Source organism: Nilaparvata lugens, chromosome 12 (genome assembly GCF_014356525.2).
Source record: "Nilaparvata lugens isolate BPH chromosome 12, ASM1435652v1, whole genome shotgun sequence".
In the NCBI taxonomy this organism is placed as follows: Eukaryota; Metazoa; Arthropoda; class Insecta; order Hemiptera; family Delphacidae; genus Nilaparvata; species Nilaparvata lugens.
In genome coordinates, this window is record NC_052515.1 from 31870161 (window position 1) to 31885901 (window position 15741).

The 15741-nt window shown below is 39.7% G+C and overlaps 1 protein-coding gene across 2 annotated transcripts in view; it reads right to left on the reverse strand.

Moving 5' to 3' along the window:
- Positions 1-6300: 6300 nt before the first annotated feature.
- LOC111052582 (putative mediator of RNA polymerase II transcription subunit 26) overlaps positions 6301-15741 on the reverse strand; it is a 56156-nt gene continuing 46715 nt past the window's right edge. For both annotated transcript variants that reach the window (XM_039439353.1, XM_039439352.1), the window contains exon 5: positions 6301-6391. In XM_039439353.1, coding sequence (XP_039295287.1) covers positions 6321-6391 — 71 coding nt within the window. In that variant the 3' untranslated portion in view covers positions 6301-6320. The remainder of the gene's footprint in view (positions 6392-15741) is intronic.

Genomic DNA, 15741 nt, shown 5'->3' on the forward strand with positions numbered 1-15741 from the left:
CCGGTTGCACAAAAAGCGGTTAAATTTTAATCGTAATTAATTTCATGAGAACCAATCAGAAAAGGCTTTTTCGAAAATAATCTCCTCTGATTGGTTCTCGTGAAATTAATCACGATTAAAATTCAACCAGCTTTTGTGCGACCGGGTATCATACTGTTGACGAACTGAAAGACTACATACGTTATGAACTTCATGATTTGGACAGTGTTCCCACATACACTATGCCATAGAGTAGGTGATGCTACACGGTAGTATCCCAGAAAGACTTCAAAGATATATTCATGAAGACTGAGAACAATGTGAACATGAAAAATAATTGTGAAAATATTTGTAATAAAAATAATCTGTAATTTAATGAAGTGAAGAATATTGGCTTATGCAAGCACGGTATGGGAAATTCACGAATGACGCATCACCACGTCTGAACTACTTAACTGATTAACTTGAAATTTTGGATATGATATTCTCAATTTAAGGAGGATGTTTATATGTTTTCAATTCTTGAAGATTTCAATGGGTCAAGTTTGCAATCAGACCCTTGCGGAGCACGGGTTGCCTGCTAGTTTCAGATTAATATAGTCTTGCTTCAATCAACTGTTCAGTGTCTTTCGTGCGACTCTGTGTACATGGATAAAGGTCAGTGAAGAAACAAAACAATTTAAAGTTAAAAATTCAACTTTTTATTCATTCATTTATTCACTGGTGACAGGTAGGCTTAGTTTGCCCCTCGGATCAACATCGACATCATCCATCACTCAAATTTGATATCAGAATGTCTCAATTTATACACCAACTCTGAAAAAAAAATTAAAAAAATATTAGATAATGATGATGACTGTAGACTGTAATGTATTTGTTGTCATAGTCTTTCAATCTCAGCTGTTTTCCATGCATGGAATCAAGCCAGTAAACAACTTTTTCATCTCTTTTCTGTATAGGGCTACTTTTATAGAAATAGAAAGAAAAATAAAAATCTTAGTACCCTTTTTGAAATATTTGAATCAAGCATGTTTCGGACATTGATGCCATTTTCAAGTGATATGGAGTAAATAAATAAATACTGCTAGAAGATTCTTATTTTGATCATATGTTAGTGTGTTCATATGATTTTATGAACTAAAACTATAAATTGTGGATTTAAATTTGCATGATTCTATCAAGAATGGGGTTATTGGTGTCTAATTGGATTAAGTTTATTATTTTGTCTGTTTAATTTTGCCGCTTTATAAATATGAAATTCTTCTTTAACATTCAGTTTACCACTTTTATTACCATAATTTAGTATTTTCATATTGGAATTTATATCTGTAAAATTATAGCCTGAATCTATCAAGTGTTCAGCAAATGCTGACTTTTGTGTATAATTTTTAGATTTTATAACTTTTGATTATAATTGAGATTTTAGTGCTTGGATATGTTCTCTAAACTTGATATGGAAATTTCTACCCGTTTGTCCAATATAGAATTTGCTGCAATCATTTTAAGTTCATAGATTCCATATTTTTTAAACTTATCTTGCTGTACATTTAAATTTGATTCCTTTTTGATCAGTTCGAATGCATTGTTTGTTGTCCTATAACCCTAAAATGAATTTTTTTTTCTAAAGCTTTTTCTTATAGCTTTATTAAATATTGTGTTATATGGAACACAATTATATTCTTTATTTTCTACATTTCCTTGATTATTTTGAGTTCTATTCTGTATTACTTTTTCTTTTTGTTTGTCAATCATTCTATCAATAGTTTTGGTATTATATCCATTTGTTATTGCCATATACTTTATCATTTTCTTTTCTTTTCTGTAATTATCTTTTGACATGTCATTGAATTTGGAATAATTTTGATCTACACATAATGTTGTCAATGCTATTAGATCTTCTTTTTCATCATTATTCATATTATTTATTATCTATCAAATTTTGTTTCAGAATTCTAATTGTTTCATCTGTTGGAATACTAGTGTACATGTTGGTTACATCAAATGATAGGAAAATAGCATCAGTTGGAATTCTTACACTAACATATGATCAAAATAAGAATCTTCCAGCAGTATATATTTATTTACTTCATATCACTTGAAAATGGCATCAATGTCCGAAACATGTAGTGATAAAATATTTCAAAAAGGGTAATAAGATTTTTATTTTTCTTTCTATTTTGGTAAACAGCTGTTTGCAGAACAATAATAAACATATGATTCTCATTACAGCATACTCGACTGTAATGGAACCATAAGTTTTCTTCACAGTTGAGTATGTTTTCTAGCTCTGGAATAGGAACAGCTGTTTGCAGAACAAAGTAACATAGGATTCTCATTACAGCATACTGTCATGAAACCATTCATGTTTCCTCTACAGTCGAGTATGTTTCCTAGTTCCGAAATTGGGAAAGCAAAACTGCTACAAAGAACCACCTTCCGCACTCCAGGTGGAAGTTTTGTCAACTTCCGCAAAATTCTCAATTCAGAATTTGTAAACTAGGTTATGTTTATAGAATACATGCATTCTAACACAAACATAAGCGGGTAATGTTTTCTATTTTTCAATCATTCTTCAGATTGTTATGACAAAGAATAGTGTATGTTATTTGGACATTTTCTGCTCTAGGTGTGAAATATACTATAACACGCTTCATGACGGTAGAATGCCGTAAAGTAAAAAATAAGTTGGCCAACCTGAATGGGGTTAGTTCATAGACTGAGTTGAATACACCTCTCAGTTTTAGTTGCACAAAAGCCGGTTAAATTTTAACCGTGATCAGTTTCAGGAGAACTGTCCAAATAACATACACTATTCTTTGTCATAACAATCTAAAGATTGATTGAAAAATAAAAACATTTCCCGCTTGTGTTTGTGTTACTATGTGCATTCTATAAACATAACCTAGTTTACAAATTCCGAATCAGGAATTTTACGGAAGTTGACAAAACTTCCACCTGGAGTGCTGAAGGTGGTTCTTTGTAGCAGTTTTGCTGTACCAATTTCGGAACTAGGAAACATACTTGACTGTAGAGGAAACTTGAATGGTTTCATGACATTCGAGTATGCTGTGATGAGAATCATATGTTAATTTGTTCTGCAAACAGCTGTTCCTATTCCAGAGCTAGAAAACTGTAAAGAAAACTTATGGTTCCATTACAGTCGAGTAAGCTGTAATGAGAATCATATGTTTATTTGTTCTGCAAACAGCTGTTTACCGAAATAGAAAGGAAGTTAAAAATCTCAGTACCCTTTTTGAAATATTTAATCACAACATGTTTCGGACATTGATGCCATTTTCAAGTGATATAGAGTAAATAAATAAATACTGCTAGAAGATTCTCATTTTGATCATATGTTAGTCTAAGAATTCCAACTGATGCTATTTTCCTATCATTTGATGTAACCAACATGTACACTAGTATTCCAACAGATGAAACAATTAGAATTCTGAAACAAAATTTGATAGATAATAATATGAATGATGATGAAAAAGAAGATCTAATAGCATTGACAAGTATGTGTAGATCAAAATTATTTCAAATTCAATGACATGTCAAAAGATAATTACAGAAAAGAGAGGAAAATAATAAAGTATAATATGGCAATAACAAATGGATATAATACCAAAACTATTGATAGAATGATTGACAAACAAAAAGAAAAAGTAATATAGAATAGAACTCAAAATAATCAAGGAAATGTAGGAAATAAAGAATATATTTGTGTTCCGTATAACACAATATTTAATAAAGCGTCTTATCAGAAAGGCCTCCTCTGAATGGCTCTTGTGAAATTAATCACAGTTGAAATTTAACCGACTTTTGTGCAACCAGACCTCATTGTTCAGTCTCTGTGGCTCAGAGCAAAAGAGCTTGCTTGGTCTTTCATTCAACAGTTGGAGTTTGAATCCCAGCCCTGTCCTTTTTTTATGAGAATTTTCAACTTTGATGGAGATTATTCATGTAATATAGACCTAATGAATGTTAAAAATTGATTCATAAATAGTTAATATTAAAAATGAATAATAAACTGGGCTAGTTGAGTTATTAATTTATAAAGCTTATTATAAATAACTATAACATAAAAATATATAATAATTTATAAATATATATATAGAAAATATCTAATTACATTGTCTTGGGGTACCAAGCTCCTCTCCTAAGTACTAAAACTGCTAAGTATGAAAATTTGGAAATAAATGTGCAAATTATTATAGTCCAGTCAACGCGTTGAGGCAAAGAGTTTGAAACACAATATCCAACCCCGCATCTCTTTTAACGATAGTAATAGGGCGTAAACATATCAAACTCACCCCTACCCCTTGTGTATAAGGGTAAGTGTGGTTTAAAAGATACATTTTTTCATTTCTAGTTTACACGCATGTATATATCTAGGAAACAATGCCTTAAGCGACATGACTACTCTGTTCAGTAGAGTTTTGTTCAGTAGGCCTACTCTTCAGTTTACAAGATATCCTCTCTTCAAAGTGTGGAATCTAAAAAGCTGCTATAAAAATTGATCGGAAGCATATGATGATGGAATAATAAAATTTGAACACGTATTTGTCGAACCCTTTTACAGGTCAAGTTGGTTGGACAACAAAATTGAATCTCTCGATCCTTTGTCCTTTTCCAGGATATAAAAATATCATCATGAAAGTGCAAGTCATGATTTATCAATTAGTCACCTGAAGAATTCATTGCATGCAATTACAGCAGTTTCTCCATTCATTCGTTACATCACCTGAGGCTTTTTGGGAGCTATCACACGCGCTGTCACATGATTTCAGCTGGTTAATATACAACATCATTTACAACTTAGATCAACAAAATGATACGGGTTGATACGGTATATCAATTCAATTCAATTTTATTTCCACATTAAATTACAAATTCGTACAATATTGATAAGTTACAATAAATATAAAGATAAATTACCTTACTATTTTGTTTAAAATTGTAACATTATTAAAAAGTGGAATCCCCCAAGAAGACTATGAATTCTGTGAATGGGGGAGAGTTCCTATAGAGTTGCTTATAACTATTTCAACTTAATTTACTTTTTGTTAATAGCTTGCTCATATATATATATATATATATATATATATATATATATATATATTGATAATACTAAGTTAAGCTAACATATGCTATTCATAATAGAGTGCAATCTACAAACTATTGCACTTCCCTACCACTGTTTTTGTCACCATTTGTGAAGAGTGCTTAAATGGAAAGAGAGAGCTAAAAAAAGAGCAAAAAAAGAGCAAGAGGACTCAAGACTGTAACAATTTATTTATGAAATTGTAGAGATTTAAGAAGCATAGGAATGGAGTAAGCCCTCGGTTCCAGCTATGCCAACCTATGCCAATCGACCATTTAAACAGCTTCCTCTCATACACCACATCGCTGCAGCTCTCGGCCTCCCTGATATCATTGGGCAAATTTCTATAGACGATTTGTGCTAGATAGTGAGGAGACCTTCCTTCTTTTCCGTGATATAATTGAGGTGTTGAATATCCATGGTTATTTCTGTGTCGAGTTTGATAGTTATGTTGAATATTGCTGAGTAGTTCTATTTTGTGTTTCCTGATATATGTGAGAAGTGTTTTATATACAGTTGTCTCAAATTGAGCACAGGGAAGTCCGAGAACAACAGTGACGTGGGATATCTGGGTTCTTTTTAGAGAATTATTTTTATAATGGTGCACTGGGTAACTGAAAGAGGCTCCAGGCTAGCAGATGACACCCCTCCCCAGACAATGATATCATACTGTAACACTGACTGTGCATAAGCAGGGTCTGGTTGGTTTCTTGTAACAACTGGCAAGTACTTGGTTTTGCCAAGACTCACAGTGAGGTTATTATGGTCGATCCAGTTTTTTATTTTGGGAAGATCTCTAGTGGCATTTTCATAAACTTCTTCCCATTCCCCACCTGTAGAAATAACCACTGTATCGTCAGCAAATAGGGATTTTGCTTTTAGTATTGAGCCGGGAAATATTATTAATATATATCAAGAACAGTACTGGACCCAGCATACTACCTTGAATGACGCCATAGACTACACCATTCCTATCACTGTCTTCACCATCAATCTGAACAAATTGTTGGAGTTCACAAAAATAACTTTCGAACCACTGAAGAGAAGTGTCCCTTACTCCAATAGATCCAAGTTTATTAAGAAGCTTGCCTCTATCTCTGAATCAAACGCCTTAGCCAGGTCCAGGAATGTCATGATAACTTTATTTATAATTTTAAAAATTGTATATTCATATTTGATTGTATTTCCCAAACAATCATATTTGTGCATATAGAGTATATATTTCATAAAGCATAGCCTACCCGACAATATCATCGCTCGTTATATATTGTTTTCCTCCATTGAATGCCATGTTCAAGCGTGTCCTGACTGAAAATATGCAGAAAAGGTAAAAGAGCTTTAATGTTCTGGTTAATTCAACATCAGTCACAAATTCTTATTGATAACATTTATTTTTCATTCAATCACATTCATTCATCATATTTTTCTGTTATGTCACATGTAGTATCTAAACACTTTAAATACCATATTAGAAAAATTCGTTGAATACTTGGATTATTTCCCTTACAATCATGCATCAGAAGATATATTATCTCAGTTTTTGTGTAGTTGAGAAAATTGATATTGTGATAATTATTCATATTGAATGAGAAAGACTAAGAAATTGTCAAAAAACCACAGATTCATTGATACTTAAAAAGACCGGTTTTGGTTATTACACCATTGTCAATCTCTGAGGAACTGTTTCTTTGTAATAACCGAAACCGGTCTTTCTAAGTATCAATAAATCTGTGGTTTCTTGACAATTCCTTAGTATTTCTCATCCAATATATCTCAGTAATCTCATACAGAGATATGGCAGCTCTAGTGATGGGTTAAGCCGGCTCCAGACATGCATCATTCGGCAAACACCCAGCAGCGACTCGCCAAATTGCTAGTAGTGTTCTGAGTAGATTTTTGCCCATACCTTCTCCTACCAGAATTTCAAGTGTCGCTCTGGGCCGGCTAAACTCAGTCGGCGTCTGGGGTGGGCCGCAGCAGGGGACGGTAGGCTTGGTGTGGTGTCCATCAACCACCCTCGTTCGAGTCGGGAGTTGGAACAGGGTCTTGAGTACTTTGCTGGAGTGATTCCCTTTTTTAGGAAAGAGGGGCAGTGCTTACGCACTGTCTAACAGGGTTGGGCGGGGAGTGATAGGAGTAGAAACGATCTGGTGTCTTCCATGAGTATGGTCTCAGGTACAGGAGAAATGTTCCCGGTTGTCACTGGGTGTCCTTTTGCTATTCTAGTTGGAACTAGCAAGGTAGAAGAGCTTCGGAACTGGGTGTCACGACTGGTCACTGGGTTCCCCACCACGGTACCGGGCGTTTCCTGTGGCCATGATTGGTGTCCCGGGGTCGAGAATAGCGTTTCCAAGCCTTACTCGAGGTCCTCTTGCTTTTCCAGTCGGAACTAGCAAGGTAGGGGAGCCCTTGCACTGGGCGTCACTGCTGATCACTGGGTCCCTAACCCCAGCAACCAGATATTTCCTGCAGCCAGGATCGTGTCTCAGGGTCAAGAAAGGCGTTCCCAAGCCTTATTTTAGGTCCTCTTACCGTTCCTGGTCCTCTTTGTGATGTCCCTGGGACTAGTCAGGTTTTAGCCAAAACCTGACTTGTTGCCACTGGTCGAAACAGGCAAGGTGGCTGCTAAAAGTCGCTGAAGTGGTCACACAACACTCACCTGCTGCGAGTGTTGTATCTTGGAGCTTCCAGTGTCTTCCATTAACACCAGTTAACAGAAGACACAATTCGAAGTAGTCGAAGGAGTTGGAGTATACTCTGGTCATGAGTTGTACCCACTCATTAGCCGCGCACTGCTTCCTTCACTAGTTCTCGACTGACCGCCCATACTCAACTGACTTTTACTGCCTCTCGGCGAGCCTCCCTCGGCAGCCGAGTGGTAGGGGGTAAGGGTGTGTAGCATAGTTGAGCAGTAGCTCAGTGGCTGTCTTGCTCGTTGGACAACAAGATCTTATGATGAGATTACTGAGCATCTTCTTCAAAACCAGCTCTAAAATCAATTCCTCTCACCAGTTATGATATACATTGTGACAGTGTGGATGGATGTTTGTCTATTCGGCAAGCAGTGGAAATTTGTGCTCGTTGTTTCAGCTGGCTCCAGACATGCGGCATTTGGCGAACACCTGGCATACTTGCCAAATCACAAGTAGTGTGGATGGATATTTGGTATTCGGCAAGCAGTGAACATTCGTGCTCATTGTTTTCCCAGACGGTGTGGGACTTTTGAACACATCAAAGTGGACGAATGTTTATGGAAATGTACATACAATATGTTAATATAGAACACTACCTCTTTGAAACACTTGGTTGAAATTGGTAACTAAATTGATAGCCAGTTCAATTTCAGGTTGGCATCAAGTTGAGGAAGGTTTTTAAACAAGATTTGAGTTCTGTCACTTTATTATGATACTACCAATTTGAAGAGCTTGGACTGAAATTAACTTGAAATTTTTCATATAACTAACCAAGGATAGTTCTAGGCCTGAACTTCAACCTCTTCAAGAAAACTCACTCGAGTTTTCTGTTTTTCAACTTTCAAAATAAACCATTGCGGAGCACGGGTTACCTGCTAGTTAATTGAAAATTCGAATCCTGATGAAAACTAGATAACAACCAGTACCGTAACCAGGTTACTGAATTGCAACCTGATTTCTTTAAATATTTTTTAAATTTCTAAAAATATTTATTTGTAATTAATTGAAGTTGAAATTCTGGGGTTTTTCATGTCCTATACAGTTATTGACAAGGGTTGTCACAAAGTAAAATAGTGATGGGGAAATGTTGATGAAAAAATATTAATATTATCAAAAGACGCTCGGCTATCAGCAAGCTAGCTGATCGCTGAGATAAAGAGGGTACCGATGGCACACCATCTTCCGGGCATCGAGAAGATTCTTACCGCCTCTGGCGGCGGCGCAACTCCATCCCCTCTACTTTGGGAGAGTATATAAACGCCGGACAAGCCCCAGACCGCAGCATTCTGCTCCCAACCTTCCTCTCTTGTACAGCGGCCTGTTCGCTGCCATACGTCCCTGACCTCCTGTCCTTGTACAGCGGCCCGTTGGCTGCCATACATCCCTAACCTTCCATCCTCCCAGGGCACAGCGGCCCGTTGGCTGCCATCCCTAACCTTCCATCCTCCCAGGGTACAGCGGCTCGTTGGCTGCCGTCCCTATCCTCTCACCCTCCCAGGTCACAGCAGCCCGTTGGCTGCCATCCCTAACCTTCCATCCCCCCAGGGCACAGCGGCCCGTTGGCTGCCGTCCCTAACCTTCCATCCTCCCAGGGCACAATGGCCCGTTGGCTGCCGTCCCTATCCTCTCACCCTCCCAGGGCACAGCGGCCCATTGGCTGCCGTCCCTTACCTTCCATCCTCCGAGGGCACAGCGGCCTGTTGGCTGCCATCCCTATCCTTCTATCCACTCCAGGCACAGCGGCCCATTGGCTGCCGTCCCTCCTGTCTATCCTTCTTCTTCCTAGTGAAGTGGAACCGAGGCCATAAGGCCAATACAAAATTACATCAAAGTGGTGTCATCAGAGAAGAGAGCGACCTTCACGCCATCAGAAGCACGAGGAGGTGCTGTCCATGCCAGCTGAGACACAAAGGAGAAAGTAGAGGAACTTCGACTTGCCTCCTTTCCCCGTCCACATCACGACTGAGCTAAGTCATCCAGGAGCAACACCTGGGTATCAATCACCCACCTCTGAAGCTACTCATGGTGTACGTGATAGATTGGCGCCCAACGTGGGGTATGAGGCAATGAAGTAAGATTCATGAGTGAACAGGGCGAGGCTGATTTAGATGCTCAACACCAGGAGCTGACAGAGGATCAATCGGTTTAGGATGAAAGCCCCGAGGTGATAGCTGACCCCAGAGTTTCCTGGATCTATGAATTAAAAAAGGAAGAAGCATTCAATCTTCTACAAGATTGGGGCATAGTATCATCTGGAACACTTGCTGAGCTGAGAATGTTGTTAGTAGAACAACATAAGAAGATGGCTGTACGTTATCTCAGCCCAAGACCCGGCATAATGAGCAGAAGCAGTGGGGAAACTAAACACTCGGTGGCAGGTACCCATACTGAGGTTAGAACCAATATTCACACAAAACCCCTCATGGACCCAGGGGCGGTATGTGACAAAGAAAGAAGCTGGGGACTGTCTTTTGATGGCCAATCAGATGCTCCCAGCTTCCTAGAAAGGCTAGACGAGCTACAACAAGCCTATGGGCTTACTGTCAACCAACTACTAGTTGCCCTTCCTGAATTACTAGTTGGTAAAGCTACCCTATGGATGCGTAATCGTCGTGACCAGTGGAGATTATGGGACAATTTTGTGACAGATTTCAGATCACGCTACTATCCACTTACCTATGACGAAGACCTGGAAAATCTAATCCAGACAAGGGAGCAAAAGGAAGGTGAGTCGTTTGACGAATTTCTCGAAGATGTACTGACACTCATGAGGCGTCAAGGAGGTTTCACAGATGAAAATTAATTAAAGAGAGTGTATAAGAATCCCCTCCCATGGTACAAATTGTATATTTGGCAATCAGATGTTCATAGTATTAACGAATTGGAAAAATTCGCGAGGGAGTATGAACAAATCAAAGCAGAGGAGAAACAGAATAGACAGAATTCGAGAGTTCACATGACTGAGGACACGAAAAAGATTACAAGGCTCAAGGTTGAGACAGTTATAACCCCTACTAGTAACAGACCATCTCTTAGTGAGTCTGAACCCATGTGTGGGCAATACAAGAGACCGGGGCACTGGAGATCACACTGTCCCGATATCCCACCATGTAAAAGGTGCAGAAAGAGAGCACTGAAATGTGTCTGTCATATGCAGAAGAAGAATAAAACTCCAAATAAGGCAGCAGTGATGCGAACAGCACACAGGATTCCTGTGATTGAAGAGTCATCAAGGGACAACAGACTATTCATTACTGAGACAATCGGTGGTAAAAAGTGTTAGGCATTGCTAGATACTGGCGCTGAAGCTAATTATATGAGTAATTAGCTTTATGAAGTTCTCCAAAAAATAGGGATGATAGGGAAGATACCAATTCATCACCACGCGATATTAGCTGATGGACGATCTACCCCATTAAATGGGGAGCTGACAACTAATGTAACTATAGAACAAATCACAGTTCCACTAGCGGCGTCTATAATGGAAGGACTTGGACAAGAGTTGCTATTAGGCATGGAATTTATGCGTGATAACAAAGTGAATATTCACACATTCACGAGAGAGGTGGAGTGGGATCCTCCCAAATTGAATCCTTCAAGTCAGCGAATGATGTCACGATTGCTCTTATTGAGGACTTTATTTATCTATTTAGCGTATGGCAGTATACACAACACATTTATGATCACAAAATTCGAAAAAAAAGAAGAAAACAATAGAAAATTCATATATAAAACGAATGAAAATATCTTAGTCACTTTTGACCTGGAAATTAGAGGCATGCTTCCAGGGTATTTAAGTAGGCTATTGATGCTGGTTTAGCCACCAGGAAATCTTCATGTGCACCCATGTATGCTGATCTGGGACACTCCTCCACTATGTGTCTCACAGTCTGGACTGCTCCACACTCACAGAAAGGGGAGTCAGCCTTCCCCCACTTATGCATCAGATAGGCACATCTACCATGATGAGTTCGTACCCTATTCAATGCCGACCATGTTTTACGAGGCAAATCGAAGCCTGGTGGCCTTTTGGCTACAAATGGGATATCAATGTTCTGCTTTGCTGACCACGCTTGTTGCCAGGCCTCAGTTAAATGGAAACCTGAATCAAAGGCTGTAATTGCCGTCCTAATTGGTGGCTTACGAGATTGCAGGCGGCTCTGATTGGCATCTTGTATATCCTCATGTATTGGCAGGCTTCGATTTTCCTGTATCTTCTTGTACTCTCTAGTGAGGGCATTCATGCGTCGCAGATTTGGGGGTGGGATGTGACTCAACACCGGGAGCCATTCCACAGGGGTAGATTTCAGAACACCACCTATCATTCTCATTGAGTTATTTAGCTGAACATCAACCCTATGAACATGAGAGCTATTCATCCAGACTGGAGCACAGTACTCAGCAGCTGAAAAAACAAGGCTTAGGGCTGTAGAGCGCAATGTAGATGCTGAAGCTCCCCATGATGTTCCGCAAAGTTTTTGCATAATATTGTTTCGGGTTTTTAGTTTTTCTGCTGTCTTTGTTAGGTGCTCTTTGAATGAAAGTGTCCTATCAAGTATCACACCCAAATATTTTGGAGCCTTATTGTGTTTAAGGCTTCTATTCTCCAATTCAATTCTTAGCTCTCTGTTAGCTTCTCTATTGTTCAGGTGGAAGCATGTAACTTCTGTTTTGCTGGCATTTGGTTGGAGACGCCATCTTCGAAAATACCTACCCATCTCTCTCAAGTCATCTGTAAGAATTTTCTCTGACTCTTCAAATGATTTACACTGTGTTGATAATACCCAGTCATCAGCATAGCCATGTTTTCTAGACAAGGTTTCTGGCATGTCAGCAATATACAGACTGAACAAGAGAGGGGCAAGAACTGAGCCCTGAGGCAGACCATTCTTAAGTTTCCTTTGTGAGCTTATATCAGATCCAATGATGACTTTGAAAGTTCTATCACTCAGCATATTATTCACAAGACGAGCTGTTATGTTACACTTGATCACTCTTAGGAGCTTGTAGATCATACCTTCTCTCCAAACAGTGTCATAAGCTGCTGATAGATCGATAAAGGCAGCAGATGTTTTCAGTTTCTTCTGGAAACCAGCTTCAATGCATGTTGTAAGTGATAGAACTTGATCAACACAGCTCCTGTCTGGTCTGAACCCAGCCTGCTCAACAGGTATGATTTCAAATATTTTCTGGCATACTCTATTATAGATAAGCCTCTCCAGTAGTTTATACACCACCGATAGTAATGCAATTGGTCTATAGTTTTTTGCTGAGTTTGCTAGTTTTCCTGGTTTCAAAATTGCTATAATCTTTGACTGCCTCAGCTCTTTGGGTACATTGCCAGTTTGCATAACATCAGTGAAGAATTCAGCCAGCCATACCTTTGCATATTTTCCACATTTAACTAGAAATTCTGGGTTTACACTATCAAATCCTGGTGCTTTTCCAGAAGCTACATGCTTAAGAGCTGATGCGATTTCTTCTGGGGTAAAAGGGAGACTGAATTCACTCTCTGTTGCCTGTCTCTTAAGTTGGCTCAGCTCATGTTTTATTTTGGTCGAGTTTTCTCTGTCCACTTGTGCTCTGGATGTTTCCACTATGTGAGATGCTATTGTGTTTGCAGAGACACCTGCTTTTTGCCTTTCCATGGGTGCTCCACTGCCCAATTTCCTTAGAAGAGCCCATGCATGTCGACTTGAGGTTTGGAAGTTCATGTTCTCAACCACATTCATCCATTTCTGTTTTCTTGCCTCATCAAGACTATGAAGGAGCTCATCTGCCACCTCTTGCTCACCCGTCTCCAAGAAGGTTTGATAAAGTTCATCACTATTCTGGGACCAGCCTGGAATATATTCTCTGCGATATCCTCTTGGGATGCACTTTTTAGCTGTACTAATGATTGCCCCAACAAATCGTTTATAATTTTTACTTAGAGGAGGTATCCAACCCAGGCATTTATCAAGTTCTTTTGAGTACCTTTCCCAATCAGCTTTTTGGAAGTTCCATCTTGGATGTGGTGTGGAAGTCACAAGTGGGACCTGGTGACCTATTTCTATGAGAACTGGACGATGCTGACTGTGTGGAAAGTCAGAGAGAACTCGTCTGGTGATTGGAAGTGGTTGGCCCTTGTTATCGCATGAGGAAAAGCATAGATCTGGATTGTACTCCTGCCTCCAAGCTGCAGATTTAAATGTGAACCGATCTTTCGCATCAAACACAAGATTAAGATTTCCACTTTCAGCCCATTCCACCACAGCTTCACCATTGCAGTCCCTATACTTCCACTGTTCATGGTGACTATTGAAATCCCCTAAATAAACTGCAGGGTGAGGCTGAATTGGGATCACTGCAGTTGGCCATGGGGTGTTAGGTGGTTTGTAGATGTTAGTCACTGTGATATTTCCTATCTTGACCACAACAGCATTGATGTCATTGTCTGTTGAGGTGGAGATTAGGGTGGCATTGTCTATATTGCATCTCACATAGGTTGCCACTCCATATACATCATGATATGTAGCACCAAGTAGGTCACAGCCAGGTATAGTAACTCTTCTTTTCAGCTGATCTTCAGAGCTACAGTGTGTTTTCTGAATGGCAACCAGGTCAATGTTGTCTTGTCTCAAACGCTTTGAAAGATATTGACTTTTAGAATAGCTTATACTCTCTACATTCAAATGGCAAATCCGGACTGAAGGCCCAAGATTTCTTGTCTGGTAGTCCTTAGAAGGACTTTTGAGTTTGAAATTGGTATGTGATTTCAAATTTGTAGTGTTGTGTTGTGTTTGGTCAGGAGAACTGAAGTTATTGAGGACTGAGAGAACATCAGTCCCAACAATAGCGGCTGTAGACTCCAAATCTCTGGACAACAAGAGTTGGAACAGAAGGATGTTCATGGTTTAAACAGAGTTGAACCCGATGCCTTGATTGATAGAAAGGCAGAGTTGTCATATATTCTGAGACAAGCATCCTGGGATGACATAGTTGATCACTGTGATGGAATGAACGACTCTGAACAACAGGCCGCGATTTATGCTCCAACTGTAAGAGCAAAGACTTCGAACTCCGAGAAAGTTGTGGAAGTCAGGATGGAACAAATGCCATCTCATGGCAAGTCAGATGTTAGCCTCACGGTCAACACAAGGAGGATAACCCAAGGTAAGAAATCATTCTCTGAATACAATACAACACTCCCGCCATGTCCAACAAACAGGAAGGTGGTGAGGAAAGATTCAATGCCACCATTGACTGACATGGAGGTGGAAACGTTAACACACCCTTTGACTGTCAAAGAGATAGTCCCATAGGATCCCAGACCAGGCCTGTCTAAAAATATGGATCCGGTGCTGTGCCATCTCAACATAACACCAGGCAAGTGCAGACAAGCAGGTCGAACACATATAAAAGTCCGGTTACCAGATGGACAGTGTAAATATGTGCCCGTGGACCAGGCATAGATGACGCTCTTAGTGAGTGGCATACACCTCTAAAGGTGATGCCTGAGAGGTGTACACCTCTCATGGCATTGATGCCTAGATGGCTCACGCCTTTTAAGGTGGTGCCATGGACGCCTCCGCCTCCCCCCCCACCAAGGTGAGAGTGGGGTGTCACAAAGTGAAATTGTGACAGGGAAATGTTGCTAAATTAATATTGATATTATTAAAAGACGCTTGGCTATCAGCAAGCTAGCTGACCGCAGAGATAAGGAGGGTACCGATGGCGCATCATCTTCCGCACATCGAGAAGATTCTTACCGCCTCTGGTGGCGGCGCAACTCCATCCCCTCTACTTTGGGAGAGTATATGAACGCCAGACGAGCCCCAGACCGCAGCATTCCGCTGCCAACCTTCCTCTCCTGTACAGCGGCCCATTGGCTGCCATACGTCCCTGACCTCCTGTCCTTGTACAGCGGCCCGTTGGCTGCCGTACGTCCCTAACCTTCCATCCTCCCAGGGCACAGCGGCGAGT